Genomic DNA, 22723 nt, shown 5'->3' with positions numbered 1-22723 from the left:
AGGCAAGGGCAGGGTTCGCATCTCCTGCTCCTGAGATTGAAGCTTCTTCCCCGCACTGTGCCCACCCCCAACTGCTGACGTCAGTGTGGGTCCCAGGGTGCCTATTAGCAAAGTTGAAGTTTTCCCCAGGGCCCTGGCAGGAGGCTCCCACCAGCTAACACAGAGGCTGAGGCCAGAAAGAAAGCACAAACAGAGGGGAAATGACCTGACTTTTAATGGCACAACCCTAGGCCCCAGCAAAGCAGCAAGACCAACAGTAAGCTTTGCAAAGCTGCTAGGAGGTGCAGTGACACAAACAACTCTAGGAGATCGCCCTTGTTCCCTCCCATCCCCCAAGCTTATGACTAGGCTCCATGCCCAGGAACTCTGGGCCAGCTCAGCCCCACTCCCAAGCCCTTATAATGCACAAAGTTACCTGGGCCAAGCCTTGCTTCCAGAGTCAGTGAATGCAGAGCAGCGGGAAGAATAGGGTAGCCGTCTAACTCTCAAATACAGAAACTGCTGGGCTTAAACTCCTACTTGGAACAGAAGTGAAGCCTCAGATCCTTTAACAGCTCATGGCTGGACAGACAGGTCCAAGACTTGGTCCTCATCTCCCCCCTATCCTGGGCTCCTCTAGGATCATACACGGGGTCATGTTTCCTGGGCCTGGCAAGGAAGGTCTTTCTTTCCTGGCCTGAAGGTCTCACTTTCAGCCATGGAAGGGAAAAAGTCATGAGCAGCACATAGTGAGGGCAGCAGCAGAAGCAGCAGCAGCACAAAAGGGGAAGAGGCAGCAGAAGCTTAATCACTCACAGAGGGGACAAGAAACCGTGCAAGGAGACTGTTTATTTCGAAAGGATTTTGCAATAAACATAGTGAGTGGACTCCAAGCAGCTGTTCTATTCTTCTCCCTCATCCTCGTCCTCATAGGAGTCGATGCCTACTTCCTCGTAATCCTTCTCCAGGGCAGCCATATCCTCCCGGGCCTCGGAGAACTCACCCTCCTCCATGCCCTCGCCCACGTACCAGTGCACAAACGCCCTCTTGGCATACATCAGGTCGAACTTGTGGTCCAGGCGGGCCCAGGCCTCAGCGATGGCGGTCGTGTTGCTCAGCATGCACACGGCACGCTGCACCTTGGCCAGATCACCCCCGGGCACCACAGTGGGGGGCTGGTAGTTGATGCCAACCTTGAAGCCCGTGGGGCACCAGTCCACGAACTGAATACTGCGCTTGGTCTTGATGGCAGCGATGGCGGCGTTGACATCCTTGGGCACCACGTCTCCACGGTACAGCAGGCAGCAGGCCATGTACTTGCCGTGACGGGGATCACACTTCACCATCTGGTTGGCAGGCTCGAAGCAGGCATTGGTGATCTCTGCCACCGACAGCTGCTCGTGGTAGGCTTTCTCTGCAGAGATGACTGGCGCATAGGTGGCCAGGGGGAAGTGGATGCGAGGGTAGGGCACCAGGTTGGTCTGGAACTCCGTCAGGTCCACGTTGAGGGCGCCGTCGAAGCGCAGGGAGGCCGTGATGGAGGAGACGATTTGGCTGATGAGGCGGTTGAGGTTGGTGTAAGTCGGGCGCTCGATGTCTAGGTTGCGGCGGCAGATGTCGTAGATGGCTTCGTTGTCCACCATGAAGGCACAGTCTGAGTGCTCCAGGGTGGTGTGGGTGGTCAGGATGGAGTTATAGGGCTCCACCACGGCTGTGGACACCTGCGGGGCTGGGTAGATGGAGAACTCCAGCTTGGATTTCTTGCCATAGTCAACAGAGAGCCGCTCCATCAGAAGTGAGGTGAAGCCAGAGCCAGTGCCCCCTCCAAAGCTGTGGAACACCAGGAAGCCCTGAAGTCCTGTGCACTGATCAGACTGAAAGGCAAGAAGGTAAAGAGCAATGTGGGCAGGGAAGGGGCCTGAGGAACTCTTATCTTCTGGCTTCACAAACGCCTAAAATTTCTCAGGAGTCAAGGCAAAGACTAATGAGTATCCCATAGCTGCAGCATGCTCTGGGACATGTACAATTAGAGATGACCCCACGAAATGGATCTGGGAGGGCTTCCCTGGTGGCGCAGTGGTTGAGAGTCCGCCTGCCGATGCGGGGGACACGGGTTCGTGCCCCGGTCTGGGAAGATCCCACATGCCGTGGAGCGGCTGGGCCCGTGAGCCATGGCCGCTGAGCCTGCGGGTCCAGAGCCTGTGCTTCACAATGGGAGAGGCCACAGAGGTGAGAGGCCCGCATACCGCAAAAAAAAAAAAAAAGAAAAAGAAATGGATCTGGGAAAAAATGTTTCTGACCATTAGCATCCTCTCAAACGCTCCCTTCCTTCCATCCCAAGTTCTCACCAGCTTGCGGATTCGGTCCAGTACAGGGTCAATGATTTCCTTGCCAATGGTGTAGTGACCACGAGCGTAGTTGTTAGCAGCATCCTCTTTCCCAGTGATGAGCTGCTCGGGGTGGAAGAGCTGTCGGTATGGGCCATTTCGGATCTCATCTGGAAGGGCATAAACCACATCATTAGGGCAGAAACCACAAGGCTGTGCTCAGCACGTACCTCCCTCCCCCAGCCTGGTAACTGTGGTCAGATGTATGGAAGAGCTCATCCTTCTGCCAGCCTGAGATACCAGTGTGTGTGGGAAACCCAGACCTGCTGCCCAGGCCAGCCTGCAATCAGCTTGCCTTCTTTAGCTTCCAGCAGGGCAAGGGGTTTTTAGGGCCAGGAAAGCCAGGTCTACACACCCTCTCTCCAGAGAGAAGCTTAGAGTCACTTTCCATCCCCTCAATTCCACCCTCTCTTCCTCTCACCGATTACGGTGGGCTCCAAATCCACAAAAACTGCCCGGGGCACATGCTTTCCAGCGCCGGTTTCACAGAAGAAGGTGGTGAAGGAGTCGTCCCCTCCACCAATGGTCTTGTCACTGGGCATCTGCCCATCTGGCTGAATCCCATGTTCCAGACAGTAGAGCTCCCAGCAGGCATTGCCCATCTGAACACCTGCCTGCCCCACATGGACAGAGATGCATTCACGCTGAAGGATAAAGAGAGGGGACATGGCATAAGCTCCACATACATAAGTCCTTACCTCATGAGCCTCTCTCCCACCCTATCACCTACCAGTTAGGATCACTCAGTTGGCAAAAGTGGAGGCTTGGGGCTGGGCAGAGGTCAAAGAGGCTGGCAGCCTGCCCAGGCTCCCCTGCATAGGACTTTCCAACTGGAGGCACCCAGTAGGGCAGGCCAGTCCCTCAGCCTACTTCTCCGTTGGGACCTTGTCAAGTAAGAGCTGTGGCTCCACATGACCCTGCTACATTCACAGGACACTCAGGGAGGACGCAGAGGGCAAGTGTGAGACAGGCAGACACTGCAGTAACTGAGACAAGGACAAGCGATTTTTCAGCTGTTCCCAATCCCTACTCCCACAAATCAGCTTCTCAAGAGCCTGAGGAGGGACAGAAGGTTTTCCGGAGCTATGAATTTATAGCTAGAGGTTCCCAGCTTGATTAGTTCTTTGCTCTGAGGATGGAACAACTAGTATTTCGTATAACCTTCTCCCCCTTTCATTCTTTCGGGCTGCAGAGGTGTCTCAGCCTTCCAGCCAGGCGTCAACTGACCACGCTGGCCAGCAGGATGCCCTCCCCCCACCGCCTTTCAAGCCCGTCTGGCTGCGCTCGTCACCTCCACCCCCACACCCTGGGTGTCTTCACCACCTTCGTCCACTGCGGAGCCCTCACCGAGACTGCAGAGAGCAAAAGACGGCAGGCGCAGGCAATACGGGTTGTGGGTACTGGGGCACTCGCTGCCCTAGGCTCATCCCTGCCAGTGTGAAATTAACCTCTGAAGAGCCAAAGTGGTGCCACGCAGGGCCGGCGCAGCCTCCCTTTTCGAGACCGAAATGGCGGGGTGACGGTTTCCAAATACCGAGAAAAGGAAGCGGAACCTGCGGTGAGGCCCCAGAGGTAACCGCCTTGCCCTGGGCAGGGTGAGCGCCATCCTGAACCTTGGCCCTGCATTCGCCCCCCCCCCCCTTCTAGATTCTTTCCAGTTACATCCCGGCGGAAAGCGAGGATTGGATTTCGGTCCCGGTCCCTAGGCTATAAATACCACCCCCCTCCACACACCTCTTTCCCCTCCCCCCAACCTGGCCCCGGCCGCACTCTCGCTCAGCGACAGCTGTCTCTGCCCGTCCGTGCACCCTGATTCCGGCTGGAGAGAATCCGGCTCGCCTGACTAGGCTGAACCCCATTCTCGCCACCCCTCCAGGATCAGAAGAGGGGTGCTGAGTCACAGGGGACTGTGGGTAGGAGGGATACACACACAGTCGGAGGAAAGGGGGATGCTGCACCAAGTAATCTGACCCCCTCCACCTTCTTGCGCCAAGCACGTGTTTGGTCAGTTCCGGGGACCGGGAAGTGAGGGGGAGGTTAGGGGCGGAGGGCAGCCGAGCGGGTCTCCTCGCCGGCGGAAAGGACTGGGCACGGGACCGCGTGACTCCCCTCAGGAGAATTAGGGCACAAAATGCTTGGTGGAGCAGGAGGGGATTCCAGGAGGACTCCTCTCTGCTCGTGAAGAATCCCACCCCACTCCACTCCCTTCCCCAGCCTCCGAAAGTGGACAACGTGGCTCAGCCAAAGTCACCGGGAGGGGGTGGGGTGGGGGAAATGCACCCCCCCACCCCCCCACCCCACTCCCCCAACTCCTCGAGACCAGGAACTTCGGATGGAGGGCTCCGAGCATCCCGGGAGGGAGGTTCCCCGAAGAAGAGGGGCAATTAAGGGACGGGCGAGATGCCGGCAGGGCCGCACTCACCATGGTGAGTCCAGGCGGTGGGTCTCACGTAGAGTCTGGGTGACGGGTCTCAGTGAGAACTGCGCTAGCTGCAGTGCCGCACCGCTCTTATACGCGGGGGGCGGGCCCACGCGCTCCGACCTCCCACTAGGAGCTGGGCAGCCCATAGGCCACGCCCCCAAAAGATAGGCGGCCCGGAGGGGTGGGGCCAGGGCGAGTCCCCTCCCCCTGGCGTGCCCCCGTCCCTCACCTGTCCCGCGTGGGTTAGGGGTAGCGACCGGAGCTTTAACCCTTCGCTCCGGGTTTTGAGCCGACACTCAGACCTCCTGAGCTCCGCTGTTGGGACGCAGGGCGCAGTGCCAGGACGAGTCTCGCCACCTGCGTCATGGGGGCGCCTGTGGCTCAGGTGTTCTGACTTAGGGCGGGTGCTGTAGAGACTGTTTATCCGAAGTGGCTGTAGCCAGCCTTCGCCGGTGCCCTCCCCGACCCGCCTCCCTGGAGGCTCCGGCCAACTGCCTGGCTCTGGCCTGTCCCCCAGGAACCCCTTGCAGCTGCAAGCGGCCTGCTGGTCCCCGGCCGGGATGGCTGGCCTTCGCCAACGCCCGTGGGCGGCCGAGGACCAGGAGCTGCACAGCCTGAGCCCCAGGTTGCCGATCCCTTAGGCTGCTCCGCGGAGCCGAGCCCCACAGTCTGTCTGCGAGGGCCGACCCCCGGAATCTCCTGCGGCTCGCAGGCTACACGCCGGTCAGTGGCCCCGTCATCAGCGCCGTCACTATTAGCCGGCCCTCGCCATCGTCACCTGCCCGTTTTCCTGCTGCCAGAACTGCCTGAGCTCTGGACCGAAGCCCTCAGTACCTGGATTCGCATCTTGACTGCCCTATGTGACCTTGGGCAAGTGACTTAACCTCACTGAGTCCTTGGCATTTTCACCGGTGAGACAATGATTCCACCCCCAGAAAGCATTGTTGTGAGGTATCCTAACGTTTGTTGACTCCAAAGAGGAAAAAAGGAAATGGAGATTCAGATATCATGGCTGATTTTGACTTCCCCACCCTCTTCTGTCCCTAAGCCATGGGCAGGATCTGCGACATGCATCTCAACGCCCTCAGAGCTCAGGTGGAGGTCTCAGCTGAAGCTATTCCTTCTTTTTACGTTTCATTTCCATTTCTTGCAAGAATGGGCTTTTCAATCTACTTCTGCTTTCCCTTGCATGCCTTACATTTTCTAGCTGTCTCCCTTCACTGGGGAAATCATCAGAAGTGCCCTATGTGCCTATTGGTCACATTAAGAAACCTGTCTCCCAGGCTAGTCACTTAGAAAGGATTCACCTGCCTCTCCTATCAGAGTGTTTCCTAGGGCCAGAGCTGCCTGACAGAACAACACATCAGGATAAAATAACTAGCAATGGCAACTTTCTACCAACAAAATAGCTAATCGACACCTTACTTAGGCAAGGCATGGAAAGGAATACAGTGAAATATGACAAGGTCTCTTTTCCCAGTAGACTAACCATATGGTTGGGAGAACAAGACTCATTCATTAAAAAGAAAACTGGCAAGGGCATACAATGAGGCTGCTTTGGGAAATGGGGTCATGGTCTCTACAGAGCAAGGAGCCTTGGTGATTACAGAACACATGGCCTCTTGCAGACCTTCCCTGGCCCTCTTTTTTCCTTGTGCACCCCAACCCCAGCAGAATGAATATTTTAAGAAGATTGCGCTATCTTAGGCAAAATCCAAAACCTATTTGCCCTTCAGGTTCAGCTTCTTTCTTTGTAAAACTGGGATAATAACTTCGGATTGTGAGGACCAGATGAAGTGAGGGATGTGTACATACACAGCAAAGCACCGTGTATGCAGTTGTCTGGACTCTTAGAGCATTTTATTCATTTATTTTAGCGTGTGTAGCACATCATGCTGCAGTTATTCTTGTACACGTCCATCTTATTAGATAGCGACCTTGTTGAAGGTAAGGATTGTGTCTTATTCACTTTTGTGTCCGTAGCTCCTAGTATGGCGCTTAGCATGTGGTAAAGATTTGCTAAGTGTGTGTCAGGTGAATTTTTTCACTACAGAGATGGGACTAAAATTAAGGTGAAACTCTAAGAAGTCAGAAGTTTCAAATTAGCAGCCTGGAGGCCAAATTCGCCCACAGTGTTAACCCCCATAGCATTTAGAATATGAAAAAAATCAGGAATTGTCTTTGGGGCATCCCCAAAGACCACCCCTATGTTAGGAGACTTGCCAAACAGACTCACAGGACTCAGCATAAACTTGTACTCACAGCTAAGGTTTATTACAGTGATGTAAGAACAATACACAACTGGATGATAAGGGGAAGAGACACAAGCAGAGTCTGAAGGAATCTATGCCCTCTCCCTCCCATAAGGGCTCACACAGTGTACTCTTCCTCCAAAATGAAAATGGGACAATGTTTCCCTGCAGCGTTTCTGCCCAAGAAAGCCCGTTAGAGACTCAGCACCCAAGGTTTTTAGTGGGGTCTGGTTGCATAGGCACCTCTGCCTTGCACTTACCAAAATTCCAGACTCTTTAGAAGAAAAGCAGGTGTTCAGCATAAATCATATCGTTTACACACACCATCTAGGCACAATGAACCATCCTTATCAGTTAGCTGTTGACTGGGCGCACTCTAAGAGCCAAGTTCCCAGATGCCAGCCAAGGGCCAACCTTGCGAGCAGGCCTTTCTAAGTCTCAGTTCTGCTATGTTAACTCTTTTCTGCACGATCTTGTAAAAATCCAGATTTCCAGCTTATCTTGAAAAGAATTGGAAGATATGACTATTCTAGGCCTGCATTCCCATTTAGCAATTGTGATAGGCAGAATAGCTCCCCACCAAGATGTCCACATCCTAACCCCTGGAATCTGTGACTACGTTACTTTACATGTCTTTTTGGATGTGATTAGGGTAAAGGTCTTGAGATGGGAGATTATTCTGGATTTTCTGGGTGGGCCCAAAGTAATCACAAGTGTCCTTATAAATGGAAGAGGGAGGCAGGAGAGTCAGAGTCAGGGAAGGAGAGGTCAGAGTGATGGCTTTCAAGATGAAAGGAAGCCATGGTAAGGAATGTGGGCAGCCTCCAGAAGATGGCAAAGGCAAGGAACATATTCTCCTCTAGAGTCTTTAGAAGGAAGACAGCCATACCAACACCTTGAGTTTATCCCTAAGCAGGCTTCCAATTCCACTGTGTGGGGCAGGGGGCTTCCCCACACACCACCAAGCAATTCTCAGACACCAGCAGGGTGTTCAAGAATACAACTCAGGGCTTCCCTGGTGGCGCAGTGGTTGAGAGTCCGCCTGCCGATGCAGGGGACATGGGTTCGTGCCCCGGTCCGGGAAGATCCCACATTCCACGGAGCGGCTGGGCCCATGAGCCATGGCCGCTGAGCCTGCGCGTCTGGAGCCTGTGCTCCGCAATGGGAGAGGCCAGAACAGTGAGAGGCCCGCGTACTGCAAAAAACAAAAAACAACTCTATTCTGCCACTTTCTGCCTGGAGATAGCATCAGATTCCCCGATTAAGGGTTTGGTCCTACAAGACTGTCACCCACTCCCCACTTAAGATGCCAGTCGCTAGGCCAGGTTGTTGCCTATGCTTCTGACCCACCAGCTACAAATTGGAAGTTCCAACAGCCCCCTCCAATTCAGGATACCAATCACAAGTCCAGGTTGTTACCTGTCTTTCTGACTGACCGGCTGTAAATTAGAGGTTACCATTACTTCTTCCTTGGGTTCAATTAATTTGCTAGAGAGGCTCACAGAGTTCAGAGAAACATTCTACCTACTAGATCACTGGTTTATTATAAAAGGATATAAGCCAGGAGCAGCCAGATGGAAGAGATGCAGAGGGCAAGGTACGGGGAAAGGGCATGAGCTTCCATAGCGCCAGGAACGCCACTCTCCCAGCACCTCCATGTGTCCACTATCCTGGAAGGTCTCCAAACCCCATCCTTCTGAGTTTGGATGGAGGCTTCATTACATAAGCACGACTGATTAAATCATTGACTATTGGTAATTGAACTCAATCTCCAGCTGCCCGCCCCTCCCGGGAGGTCAGAAGCGGGTGGTGGGACTGAAATTTCTAACCCTCTAATCACTCAGTTGGCTCCACTGGCAAGCATCCCCCCTCCTTAGGTGGGTCCAAAAGTCACCTCATTAACATAACAAAAGACACCTTGATCACTCTCAACACTTAGGGAATTCTCAGGGTTTGGGGAACTGTGAGCCGGGAGGAGTGGACAAACACCAAATAATATATAAGAAATATATTTTGGTCATCTGAGTAACCATATATATTGTTTTCTTTTAAATCATAATACTGCAATCTCTATAAGACCAATTTTGGACTTCTGACCTCCAGAACTGTGAGATAATAAATTTGCATTGTTTTAAGCTATTACGTTTGTAGCAATTTCTTACAGCCTCCATAGGAAACCAATAGGCAACAAATGCAGCTGGGTGGCGGCTACTCTCTTAGGATGGGCAACAAGCTGCTCCACTTCAGGCAGCCCTCATCACTCTGTGTCTCCCTGACACAGAAGACCAGTGCCTGTTGCCATTTAGCATCATATGCTCAACCCACATCACACATTTACATTACGCTGGCCCCTGTAGCAAGGAGTTCACAACCACTGAGCAGGCCTCCTGGCAGGAAAAATGGAGAAGACAAAGTTTCAGGGAGACATGCCCAAGGCGTGTTAGTGGAACATAGATTCTGCTTCTGATTGTGCATGTGTGTTTGTGCACCCTCATGTGTGTATGTGCATGGCTGTGAGAGTGTATGTATCTTCTCAGGGTATATACAGATCCCCTGAATTAGGGCATAAACTCCGGGTAGGTGTGCAGGTAACAGTCCATATTACCAGATGGAAAACTCTTAGACATTCACATGTACAGAATCTAGAAGACGATGCCAGGCACTTCTTCACTCTTCCTCATGACGCATTGCTTAGTCCATTTACCCTACATGGATGTCCATTCTCTCTTTGGATCGCTCTCCCTCTTCACCATGCCCATTGTTATCTCTGTCTTTTCTAACTCCTTCTCAGAGTCTCACCACAACCTTGGAGCAGTGCAGCAAGGTCATCAAAGTTTAAAATGTCTCCATTGATTCCATCTGGGAGAGGTGGAGCTGAGCCTTGGTGCACATCCTTACACTTTTTCAGATGGAGCATCTACCAGCTGTCCTCCTCCTCACAGACCCATCTTTCCAAAGGAATATCTCCATGTCTTCTCTCCTTCTTGCTGTCCACGCAGACCTGGTTCATATGCTCCACTTAGATGTTCTTGCCAAGGTCTCTAGTGTCCTCCATCTTGCCAAAGCCAAAGGTCACGTCTCTCTCTTCATCGTTCTCAGCCTCTCAGCAGTATTTGACATAGCTTATCCTTCCCTTATAGTGTTTTGTAGTTGACGCACTTCCTTCTTGCCTTCGATGACACCTCCCCTCCTGGTTTCTGTTCTGGCCACTCCTTTTTGGTGGTCTTTGATGGTTTACCTCTAAAGGGCATTCCCCATAGCTCAGTCCCAGGCTCTCCATGTGCTTTTCTCCCTGAAGGAGCAATCGTTGAAGGTGGGTGATGAGTATATGGGGTTTTATTATGTTATCTCTACTTTGGGGTATATTTTTAAGTGTCCTTAATAAAAAGTGATTGTAATATATTTAGGGTTACTCAAAAAAAAATACCTAGAGTATATACATTGCCAAACGGAAGTGCAAGAACTGAACAAAAAGAAAGACATATCACCTATACGTTGATGGCTCTCAAATGTATACCTCCACTTTGGACCTCTCCTCTAAACTTCAGATTCACATGACTCTTTGCCTTCTTGACATCATACCTCGAAAGCACATTAGACAGCTCAACATAACACATTCAAAGTAGAACTCTCAGTATACTACCCTCATCCCACTCCCTGCCAAACCTGCTTCTATCCTAGGCTTCCGAGTCTGAGTCAACAACATCACCTTCCACCCAAGTGCTTAGGTAAAAACCTAGGATCATCCTGCATTCCTCTTTCCCTCTCTCCTTCCCCTCTTTTATTAGTAAGAATGTTTTAGCTTCAAGTAATGGAAAGCCTAACTACCATCAGCTTAAACAATGGGTACAATTATTATCCTACAAGAAGCCTTGAGTGTAGGGTGGGTCCAGGGTGGATTCAGTGATGTCACCAAAAAGTCCGGTATTTCCAGCTTTCTGCTCTGGCATCCTCAGTGGGCTGGCGGCATCTTCTCTCCTAATCACAGGATGGCCGCAGCAGCTCCAAGTATTATGCCCTCATATGACACCATCCTAGGGCGGGAAAGGGGTTTGGTTTCCTCCCACATCTCTTTTTATCAGGGAGAAAAACCTTTCCTTAAAGCACCCGAGCAGACTTTCCCTTATATCTCACTGGCCCCAGGCCTAAACTAGTCACTGGAAGGAGGGAATGGAACTACTAGGAATGGTTTGGACTAACCTTTACTTAGCCCTAGGTCTAGGGAAAGGCCAAGTGGAAGTTACCAAGTTGGGCATGACCAAGTAGAAGGGTGAATAATTATACAAAATCAGGACCATGCCAGCAAAGAAGAAGTGGAGGCAGGGGTCAGGGGAGGCTGTTGGTGAGGTCTGCACACCCCAGATTAGCATGTCCTATCACTTTACTTCAAACCCAGCTACTTCCCCCAACCCCACTCTAGTCCAAGCCACCAGCCCCTCATTTCTGGATGTCTTCCATAGCCTCCTAACCAGCTTCCTTCTCCTACTCTTGAATCCCTATAATGCATTCTTCACATAGCAGCTGAAATAATCTCACTAAGACAAAACACAAAGTAGGCAATGAGGCTTGCTTAAAACCCTCCCATTGCACTTGTAATAAAAGCCATTCTCCTTGCCAGGCCCCTTTACCTCTGTGACCTCATTTTGCGTAGCCCCCTCCCTCCCTCCCTCGGTTTCCTTATATACACCAGGCTTGCTCCTTTGCACTTGCTATTCTCTCTGCCTGGACCACGACAATCCAGATCTTGGTGTGGCCATCTCCTTATCGCTCAGTTCAAATATCACCTTCTTAGAGAGTGGCTTCTTGTCAATAGTAGCCCTCCATCTCTTTCTGGGCCATTATCCTGTTTTGTTTTCTTCACGTGTTCATTGCTATCTGAAATTCTCTTGTTTGTTTAGTTATTATGTCTTCCCACAAAAATATAAACTCCTTAAAAGCACAGACTCTTGGGGCTCCCTGGTGGCACAGTGGTTAAGAATCCGCCTGCCAATGCAGGGGACGCAGGTCTGAGCCCTGATCCGGGAGGATCCCATATGCCGCGGAGCAACTAAGCCTGTGAGCCACAACTACTGAGCCCGCGTGCTGCAACTACTGAAGCCCACGCACCTAGAGCCCGTGCTCCTCAACAAGAGAAGCCACCGCAATGAGAAGCCCAAGCACCACAATGAAGAGTAGCCTATGCTCGCCGCAACTAGAGAAAGCCGCGCGCAGCAACGAAGACCCAACGCAGCCAAAAATAATAAATAAACAAATAAATAAATAAAATAAAAAAGCACAGACTCTTTTTGCTTACCACTGTATCTCTGGTATCTGGAACAGTGCTTGGCACATAGCAGACACTCAATAAATATTTGTTGAAGGAACGAAGAGTATAGATTACCTCTCATTTTATAACTCAGACACATTAACATGCTATCAAAAAATCTCAGTCTCTTTACTCTGTTTTACATAAGACCCCTCCCCCTGCCTGCCTTTGGGATAATTTTCTTTCCAGAATTAGTGTTGTCTAGGTTGAATCTGAGATGCCCAACTTCAAAGACCAGTTGGGAGAAGTTGGAGTGCTAGCAGGAGACTTCTGGGCCCAGTGGGTCCCAAGTCCATTCATCTGGGTAATAATTTCTGAGGTCTATGGCTTCATGGATCAACCCAGGGTAGACTGGGCTTCCTTACCTTTGAAGTGTTGGTTGGCTGTGTCTTCTCTCCAGGGATCTTGGCCTCTTAGTTCCAGGTAGGAGAGAGAAGACTTCAGTCCATAGCCAAAATCAGAGTTAACCATCTTAATATTCTGGGTCGCACCCTTGTATGCTGTGGTGAGAAGGGCTCTGAAAAAAGACCCAACCTCAGGATAACTCTCTCACCATTTGCCACATTGGCTGAAAATTCACATTAGCATCTTCTTCCTGGGTAGGGCTGCTGTTTGCTAAATCTAGCATTCCTATTCCTGGTCACGGTGCTGGCTGCAAGTGTGACTGGAGACTGGTAATGTGGTTTCCAGGCAGCTTTAGGGTCCATTTGAGGTTAGTGGTCATGCATTTGAAGTCAGATCAGTCAGTATGGTTCTGGGTTTTTCTACAGCCACTGTTTAGCTGGGTCAGTGCAGGCACAGAATTGGTGAAGAAATGGATTTAACCAGGGTTGTGGTTTAGTCAAACGAGGAAACTGAAGCTAGACGGAGGAGAGGGAGTTGAGGGACGTGCAAGGGAGTGTTGACCACTGACCATAGAATTTTTTTTTTTTTTTTGGCTGCATTGGGTCTTCGTTGCTGCGCACGGGCTTTTCTCTAGTTGCGGTGAGCGGGGGCTGCTCTTCGTTTGGGGTGCGAGGGCTTCTCATTGTGGTGGCTTCTCTTGTTGCAGAGCACAGGCTCTAGGCATGCGGGCTTCAGTAGTTGTGGCACACGGGCTCAGCAGTTGTGGCTTGCGGGCTCTAGAGTGCAGGCTCAGTAGTTGTGGCGCACGGCCTTAGTTGCTCCGCAGCATGTGGGATCTTCCTGGACCAGGGCTCGAACCCGTGTCCCCTTCATTGGCAGGTGGATTCTTAACCACTGCGCCACCAGGGAAGCCCCATAGAATTTAGGATGGGAAGAAAGAAAATAAAAACGCAGCAGGGGGGCTTCCCACATGCCGCAGAGCAGCTAAGCCCGTGCACCACAACTACTGAGCCTGCACTCTAGAGCCCGCGAGCCACAACTACTGAAGCCGGCGCACCTAGAGCCCGTGCTCCGCAACAAGAGAAGCCACCGCAATGAGAAGCCCGCGTGCCGCAACGAAGAGTAGCTCCCACTCGCCGCAAGTAGAGAAAGCCCACGCGCAGCAAAGAAGACCCAACGCAGCCAAAAATAAAATAAATAAAAATAAATAAATTTATTTAAAAAAAAAAAACCACAGCAGGGGGATGAGGGACATTGACAACTCTGCCATGTGGAAAGGGGAGAGTCACTGAGCCTGAGTTCCAGAGAATCTTAATTCCACCACTAATTAACTCCCACGTGACCTTGGGCAAAACATAAGGGGCTGCAATTTCCTTTTCTTCCTCTGGGAGTGGAGGCCTCACCTTGCCTACCTCACAAAGTTGTTGAGGGACTCAAAGGAGATAAGGGGTGAAGCTGCCTTTAGAACTACAGAGCAGGATACAAATGTGAGAGAGTAACATTTTTTTTTTTTTTTTTTTTTGCGGTACGTGGGCCTCTCACTGTTGTGGCCTCTCCCATTGCGGAGCACAGGCGGCATGTGGGATCTTCCCAGACCGGGGCATGAACCCGTGTCCCCTGCATCGGCAGGCGGACTCTCAACCACTGCGCCACCAGGGAAGCCCGAGAGTAACATTTTTATCTCATAATTTTGCCCAAGGCCATATGGTGACTCCTTCTGTGGGGAAATAAGGCCAGGCTGGGACAGCAAAGACTTGGATTGGAACAGGGAGAGACACTTAGGAATAGCCCTGAAGATGCTCAGCATCTTGCTTTGCCTGTGGAGAACAACAGCAATTCTGGACTAAACATGTAAGGAAGTTTATCTTGCTTAATCTCACAATACTACCTCTCCCCATTCTGCAGATGAGAAAACTGAGGCAAAGGAAGTTAAGTGCTTGAGACGGGGCTAACCTGAGCTCTAGTTCCCTCTGTTCTGTGATATTCTGAGTTTCCACCCAGAAGGCCCTGAGTTGACCTCTTGCCCTAGGACTCATCATTTCTGGTCCACTGCAGACTTTTCTTAGCCCCGCCTACTCCTCTTCCAATCCTCACCAACCTTGGGGGTGAGGGCAGTGCTGGAGCTCAGGGGGCTTGATTTCTAAATCCCCTCTCACCTGTGAGGGCCAGGCAGAACCATCAGGAAATGGAGTTCCCACCCCCCACCTCCCCGAGAGCAGACCAGAGAGGATAAGGAGGCCGGCAGTTGTGGGTCCGTCACAGGCCTGTCCCTGCCTTCCAATTTGCAGCAGACAGACAGACAGACGACCCCAGCCAGCCCCCAGCCAGGCAGCATGGTAAGCAGAGGTGGGGCTGAGCGTGCAAACGAGGGTCCCATGGTCCAGGTGTTCATGGGGTTACAGCGTGTGGGCAGGTCAGGTGGGGGAGAGGGAGAGAAACTTCCAGATGTGAGTGCAGCCCCCTAAACGTGCTGGTATGTTCAGGGGATAGAGAGGGACAGGCCATGGTAACTAGGACATGGTCTGAGTCTGAGGGGCTGCTGAAGGGCTCTGAATTTAGGGGTAGGGAGAGTGGGGTAAGCAGGACAGGGGCAGCAAGTGTAGGCACTTTCCTGCAAACCTTGGGCCCCTGCTGGCCTCTGGTCCCACCTCCCGGCTGTAAGGACATATCTTCATAGTCCTGTTCTTCTGCTGTGCCTTGGTCTGACCCCTCATTTCAGCTACATATCAGTGGGGAGAGGGAGGGTGCTGTGTATGGGGCTCATTTGATATCTTTTACCCGGATCCCCGACAGGCAGGATAGAAGGGCAGTTAGGAGTGTGGTTGGACCCAGACTGTCCCCTCTCTGAATATTCCTGGTTTTGCTCGTGACTTTGAGCAAGTTGTTTGACCTCTCTGAGAGTCAGTAAAATAGGGTAATAAAGACACCTACCTAAGGAGGTTGTTGTAAAGATTAAAGCAGATAGTGTATGTGAAGCGCTGAGCACAGTGCCTGGCACCTAATTAATGCTCACTATACAGAACTAAACAACCTAATGACAAAGCCTGCTGAGCGTGAGATTATACTATTTTCACCGGCAAGAAAAGGGAATGGGAGAAGCTGAGGTGCGGTTTGAGGTCAAGTCTGTGTGATTCCAGGGGCTGAATTCTTTGCCCAAACCCAGAGTGAGGGGCATCGTTTCCAGCGACCCCGGCATACCCCAGGTCAGACACACCTTGCGTGGGCCAGCAGCTGTGGGAGCCAGGACAGGGTCTGGCTTTGTGCACAGAGCCTGGGCAGGTTCTGAGGTGCAGCAGCGGGTGCTGGCCCTGCCAGCCAGGTGATTGGTGAGCTGAGTCAGCCCTCCCTCCTGGACCTGGGGATTTCTGGAGTCCTTTGTCCCGAAATCCCTCCCAGCTTAATTCATTACTTTCTCTTACTATGACCCCCGGGGTTGGGGGATGGGGAATTGGTAAGGGGGTCCGACAGGTATGGCGCACCCTACTTTGTGTCGTCCAATGAGCCAGGCAACTTACACGCATTCTTTCATCTGCAGAGTGATTCTAGGAGGGGCTCTTGTTACCGCCCCACTTCACCAGGGGAAGACGCCCACAGAGAGGCAAGTGGGGGAGTAACGGGGCTGGGATACAGATGGTCTACGTATTAATCCCAGTCATCTAAAAATCATAAAAAGTCAAGGCCCCTGTGTCATATTTACAAAGTCAGAGAAGTGTAAAATTTATGGATAAAGCATCCTCATTATGAAATATTTCAGACATGAGAAAAGGTATAAAGAATAATATAATGAACACCTGCTACCCAGCTTAAGAAACAGGATCCTTCTCTGAATGCATTCACCTCCCTCCTCTAACATTATTCCAAATTGGGTGCTAATATTTTCCCTTGCTTTCTTTACTTCTGTAATACATTCCAAGAATATATAGCAAATATAAAAATTTATCTGTAAACGATGCATACAAGTTAAAGATTTATATAAATAGTACTGTATTATGATTCTTCTTAACTTGCTTTTTTTCTATGAAGAATTTTTGGGGGCAAGGGGCTTCCCTGCTGGCGCAGTGGTTCAGAGTCCACCTGCCGATGCAGGGGACGCGGGTTCGTGCCCCGGTCCGGGAAGATCCCATGTGCCGCGGAGCGGCTGGGCCCGTGAGCCATGGCCACTGAGCCTGCGCGTCCGGAGCCTGTGCTCTGCAACGGGAGAGTCCACAGCAGTGAGAGGCCCGCGTACCGCAAAAAAAAAAAAAAAGAATTTTGGGGGGCAAGACTCTTTTTTTTTAATTAATTAATTAATTTTATTTTTGGCCGTGTTGGGTCTTTGTTGCTGTGCACGGGCTTTCTCTAGTTGCAGTGAGTGGGGGCTGCTCTTCGTTGTGGTGCGTGGGCTTCTCATTGCGGTGGCCTCTCTTGTTGCGGAGCACGGGCTCTAGGCACGCGGGCTTCAGTAGTTGTGGCACGTGGGCTCAGTAGTTGTGGCTTGCGGGCTCTAGAGCTCAGGCTCAGTAGTTGTGGCGCACGGGCTTAGTTGCTCCGCAGCATGTGGGATCTTCCTGGGCCAGGGCTCGAACCCGTGTCCCTTGCATTGGCAGGCAGATTCTTAACCACTGCGCCACCAGGGAAGCCCAAGATTCTTTCCTGTATTCATCCACGTCCACTTCTGAATCATCCTTTATTTTCTCCTGTTGAAGGACGTTTAATCGGCTTCCGTTGCTATGGTACTGTGACTGTTCTTGCACCTGTTTTCTTGTGCACCTATGTGAGAATTTCTCTAGAGCATCTTCAGCTTTCCTAGATATTGCCAGATCACTCTCCAAAAAAGATGCGTCACTTTGGGCTTCCAGCAGCAGCCTGAGAATTCTCATTTCTCTACACCCTCCACATGATTAAGCCTTAAAGCCTGGGGAAATCTGATGGATGTGGGTGCTCGTTTTGTTGTTAAAGTCTGCCGTAAATACTTCTCAAGCAGGAAGAAACTTTCTGGGATCCTACTTACCACACTGTCACGTATCTGTTATCGTATGAAACGCTCCCTTCCCCAGACAGTGAGTTTCTTAAGCGCAGGGACTGGGTATTAGGTGTTATGTATCCCCAGTCTCCGCCCGGTGTCAGGCAGATAATGGAGGCTCAGTACATGATGAAGCAGGAGGGTCAAGTCTTTTTGATGCTCATGGGGCTCCCCAGGAAGGGCAATGACCTTTCTCTTTTTCTAGGACCAAGCAGGTTACCCCAGTCCTGCTCCGGGGGCCAAGAACTCTTTGACCAGCCTTGAGTCATGTGAGGAAGAACTCTCTTCCCAGCCCCTCATCACTCCAGAACCACACACACCCAAGAGGAAAGAACAGCACACACACATCCATCCCAGGCCCACTCTCCCCTTCCTTGCTGGCATTCCTAGCTTTAACATGAATCCAGAGTTCCTTCTGCTTTTCTAAACCTCATCCTTGTCCCTGACCCCTGAAACCTCACTTGGATCTTGTGTTCCTTACTAATGGCCCCTTCTTTCTTTCTGGACATGGGTGTGTTGCCTATCATGCTCTGTCAGACTCATCTGAGCCCCTCGATGTTCCTCAAGATGCTTAGTCACTGAGCAAAGACTCTATAATCTTAGAACTGGTCACATCTTCTGCTTCCCCTGAGGGTTTTGCCCGCCGCCACTGCCCCCCACCCCCGGGACGTGGGGCGCCGAGAGCAAAGTCTAGGAACTCTTGCTCTCAGCCAGGGAACCACGCAAGGAAGGAAGGCAGGAATCGTGTCCAGGCATGATACGCTTCTCTCTGCCCTTTGTCCACTCAGCGTGGGTGCATCTCAGTCCACGTGGGGCAGGCTGGAGTGCAGACCGGCAATGCCTGCTGGGAGCTCTGCTGCTTGGAACATGGGATCCAACCAGATGGGCAGATGCCCAGCGACAAGACAATCAGGGGAGGGGATGACTCCTTCAACACCTTCTTTAGTGAAATTGGGGCTGGCAAACACGTGCCCCGGGTGGTGTTTGTGGATCTGGAGCCCACTGTGATTGGTGAGTGATGACCAGCCCCTGCCACGGCCTTGTCCCAGGTACCACAGCAAGTCCTTCTCCATAATTGGAGAGCACTGGTTTGTCGTCCCCAGTTGCTGCAGCGAATCAGAACTCCAGCTCTGCTGTCACTCAGCTCCAGAGTCTCAAGGTCACTCCACATCTCTTTTCTTTTCGTTGAAGTACACTTACGATCAAGGGCAATAACAGCAGGCTGAATGGGGCTCCTCTAGGGTAGAACTTCGGGCCTGGTGACCCCACCCCTTCTGGGTACCCTGGGGCTCCAGGAGCCAGGCTGCAAGGGGAGGGGGACCTAAAATTCTGCCCACTGCAGATGAGGTTCGGACGGGCACGTATCGCCAGCTCTTCTGTCCAGAGCAGCTCATCACCGGCAAGGAAGATGCTGCCAATAACTATGCCCGTGGCCACTACACCATCGGAAAGGAGCTCATCGACCCGGTGCTGGACCGGATTCGGAAGCTGGTGAGAGAAGAGCTGAGGGCTGGGGGAATCTGGATTCCTGTTGTGAAGTGGTCTGGAGACCAGACAGGGGAAGGGCACCTTCCATCCTTGGGAGAGTCTCCTGGACAAGCATTAAACACACAGGATCAGGACTAGTGAGGAGGGGAGGCAGAGTATGGGCTCCAGCCTGGAGCTGGGTGTCCCTTTTATCTTCTATAGTAAGTGGCCCGATGCTGGGCAGAGTGGCTGCCAGTTGATAGGCTGCCTGGCCAAGATATGAGCACCCATAAGCAGTCCCAGAATGCCACCTTGTATTGTAGGTATGTGGGCAGAAGGCCCTGTGAAAAACAGGGATCCAAACAATACCAGCTCAAGGCCCTCTGATCAACTTCAGCCTCCAGCAAGGACAGGGATCAGGTTCCTGGGCTGTTCATCTCAGTAAGGAAGCCCTCCAGAAACATCTGGTTAGATCAGGGGGCACGGGTAGGAAGCCGGGTGGAGTTGGCAAGTTATGATGACAAAAATGACCATGGCACAAGAGTCAAGAGAGCTGTCTGTGGAAGGCTTCAGGAGGTTAGAGAGAGGAAGAGAGACAAGGAGGAGAGAGTGGGACCTCCTTATCAGGGTCTATTTTGTGCCCTTGGAAAAGTCTTCCAAGGATTTTATGAAACTTTTGGGGAAATCTCAAACAGCACGAGCTGGTTCTTTGCTCTTGGTCAGCTGTGCTTCACATCCCATGTTTCTCTTCGCCTTCACGTTCTAGGCTGACCAGTGCACAGGACTTCAGGGCTTCCTGGTGTTCCACAGCTTTGGAGGGGGCACTGGCTCTGGCTTCACCTCACTCCTGATGGAGCGGCTCTCTGTTGACTATGGCAAGAAATCCAAGCTGGAGTTCTCCATCTACCCAGCCCCGCAGGTGTCCACAGCCGTGGTGGAGCCCTATAACTCCATCCTGACCACCCACACCACCCTGGAGCACTCAGACTGTGCCTTCATGGTGGACAACGAAGCCATCTACGACATCTGCCGCCGCAACCTAGACATCGAGCGCCCGACTTACACCAACCTCAACCGCCTCATCAGCCAAATCGTCTCCTCCATCACGGCCTCCCTGCGCTTCGACGGCGCCCTCAACGTGGACCTGACGGAGTTCCAGACCAACCTGGTGCCCTACCCTCGCATCCACTTCCCCCTGGCCACCTATGCGCCAGTCATCTCTGCAGAGAAAGCCTACCACGAGCAGCTGTCGGTGGCAGAGATCACCAATGCCTGCTTCGAGCCTGCCAACCAGATGGTGAAGTGTGATCCCCGTCACGGCAAGTACATGGCCTGCTGCCTGCTGTACCGTGGAGACGTGGTGCCCAAGGATGTCAACGCCGCCATCGCTGCCATCAAGACCAAGCGCAGTATTCAGTTCGTGGACTGGTGCCCCACGGGCTTCAAGGTTGGCATCAACTACCAGCCCCCCACTGTGGTGCCCGGGGGTGATCTGGCCAAGGTGCAGCGTGCCGTGTGCATGCTGAGCAACACGACCGCCATCGCTGAGGCCTGGGCCCGCCTGGACCACAAGTTCGACCTGATGTATGCCAAGAGGGCGTTTGTGCACTGGTACGTGGGCGAGGGCATGGAGGAGGGTGAGTTCTCCGAGGCCCGGGAGGATATGGCTGCCCTGGAGAAGGATTACGAGGAGGTGGGCATGGATAGTGTGGAGGGGGAGGGAGAAGAGGAGGAGGGGGATGAATACTGGGGGAATCCTTCACGTCTGTCCTGAATAAAGTGCTATGGCCTTAGTGTCTCACAAATGTCTTTTCCTCTTGGGAAAAACCATGGGGGTGGGGGGCTTTTCCTTCATAAGAGATAGGAAGACTGGTATCTTAGCCTGGGTTCCCCATGAAGCAGATCTGACTGCAGATTTCATTAATGAGTGCAATTCCACGGAGCAGAATGGGGGCCGAGGTGGGTCAAGCAGAGAAGGAGGGAGAACTCACCCTAGAGATGTAGCTGGATAAATGGCATCTCAGACCATTCCCTGGGAGAGTGGGCAGGAGAGGAGGTGAGGGTGGGGGATTTCTGCACTGGCTCCATTCTTCCCTTGGTTAAACCTTCGCCTCATCAAACATTAACTTGCCTGTACTTCAGGTTGCACACACTTGGGCTGCAGGGTCAACAGGGAATCCCTGGGCAGGAGGTGAGGCGCTGTCTGTGTGTGAAGCTGGTCCGAGCTGCACAGGGCTGCAAAAAGAGCCTGGTGAGGCCAGGGGATGTGAAGTAGTGCCTCAGGGTAGTCTGATACAGCTGGTCCTCACTAGCCCACCCTCCTGTCTTCTTCAGTGTGGAGTGTAGAGAGTCCGGAAGCTGGCATTAGGCAGAAGTGGTACAGTGGAAGCAACAACGGGGGAATGGGGGTCAAGGGGGAGCTTGCCTCCCTGTAATCTCCATCACATTCATCACTTTTTGATAAAGACAAATCACCTTTCTTCAAACTATGCCACACGCACAGCTTTAAGCCCCCACTTCCAACCAGGTGGCTGCCCTAAAATCCTTGTATGTGGATTTTCTGCCACGCCTTCTGGGTTAGGAGGATAGCTTAATTATTTAGGAACCCATTTTGCCTGAATAGCTCAGCTATATTCTCCAACCCATTTTTTTTTCTCTCTCTCTGAAAGGATTGAATTTCAAATCTCTGTCCTGTGTCTTTCTATTAACTGGTTTCAAATTTGGGGAAGAAAGAGAGGTTATTTGGGGAGCCTTTCAAACACCAGAAAAAAATCACTGTCCTTTATTCAGCTCCTAGTATACTAGGTCCTGCATCCACACTATCTTCTTTAATCCTGAGGTAAATACAGTTATTGTACCCACCCACTGGACTGGAAGCTCCATGGGAACAAGGCCTGTTCTACACTCAGGACCCAGAATGCTGTCTGACACATAGATTCTCAAATTTGTTAAATAGACTTGTTGGATGAATGCCCATTTTATAGATGTGGTGACTGAGGCTTGGAGAAGTCATGTGACTTGCACAAGGTTACCCAGCTAGTAAGTGGAGGAGTTGGGATTGAAACCCAGGTCAGCCTGGGCCAAAGCTTATGCTGCTGCCCTCCCCTTCCTAGGGTGTCCTCCCCTCCTGCCCTCAGCAGACACAGGCACCTCTCCAGACGCCACCTCTTCAGGGCCTGCCAGCTCTGCAGTGCCCAGACAGTGACTCAGGTGCCTTGAAGGCAGGGAGGGGGTGATGCTTGACACTTCCGTGCCCAGGCACTGTGGTAGAGGGCATGTGGGGCGGAGGAGGGACCCAGCTTCCAGGGCTGAACAAGGGCAGAGGTGTCTCTGGGGCCACGTCTTGGGGTTGTCAGTGTCCTCTAAAAGCCCTCTGCCACTGACATCCAATAGGTGAGGTAAGGGTTTGGGAGAGGCCAGGAGGGAGGGCCCTGAGGAAGGTCTTTACCACCCAACACGGCTGGGTATCCACAGAGGTGGCCAGGCTCCCCTCCTGATGGCTGTACCAGCCAACCCACCCTGGGCAGCTGGATGGCCACCTCTTCTCTGACCCCGTGAGGCCTC

The 22723-nt window shown here is 52.1% G+C and overlaps 2 protein-coding genes across 2 annotated transcripts; one reads left to right on the top strand and one right to left on the bottom strand.

Annotated features, from left to right (window-relative positions):
* Positions 1-197: 197 nt before the first annotated feature.
* Positions 198-4854, bottom strand: LOC309825029 (tubulin alpha-4A chain). Its single transcript, XM_082658360.1, has 4 exons — positions 4789-4854; positions 2788-3010; positions 2328-2476; positions 198-1853 (listed from the first exon to the last, which is right to left on the bottom strand). Exons 1-4 carry the CDS (start codon positions 4789-4791, stop codon positions 882-884), a joined length of 1347 nt encoding a protein of 448 aa, XP_082514486.1. The 5' UTR covers positions 4792-4854; the 3' UTR covers positions 198-881.
* LOC309824978 (tubulin alpha-1D chain-like) lies at positions 4790-20933 on the top strand (the record flags this gene model as incomplete). Its single annotated transcript, XM_082658260.1, has 6 exons — positions 4790-4805; positions 5306-5371; positions 5501-5568; positions 18481-18703; positions 19035-19183; positions 19926-20933. The coding sequence occupies 6 exons, from the start codon at positions 4790-4792 to the stop codon at positions 20931-20933; spliced, it is 1530 nt and encodes a 509-aa protein (XP_082514386.1).
* Between the last annotated feature and the right edge of the window lie 1790 nt (positions 20934-22723).

Source organism: Grampus griseus (genome assembly GCF_964374135.1).
Source record: "Grampus griseus genome assembly, chromosome: 7".
NCBI lineage: Eukaryota > Metazoa > Chordata > Mammalia > Artiodactyla > Delphinidae > Grampus > Grampus griseus.
This window is presented reverse-complemented; position numbering and strand designations above follow the sequence as displayed.

Coding starts and splice junctions, on each gene's coding strand:
- LOC309825029 (XM_082658360.1), bottom strand. Junction 2,477..2,787: donor TTTGGAGCCCACCGTAATCG/GTGAGAGGAAGA, acceptor ATGCCCTTCCAG/ATGAGATCCGAAATGGCCCA. Junction 1,854..2,327: donor TGGACCGAATCCGCAAGCTG/GTGAGAACTTGG, acceptor CTTGCCTTTCAG/TCTGATCAGTGCACAGGACT.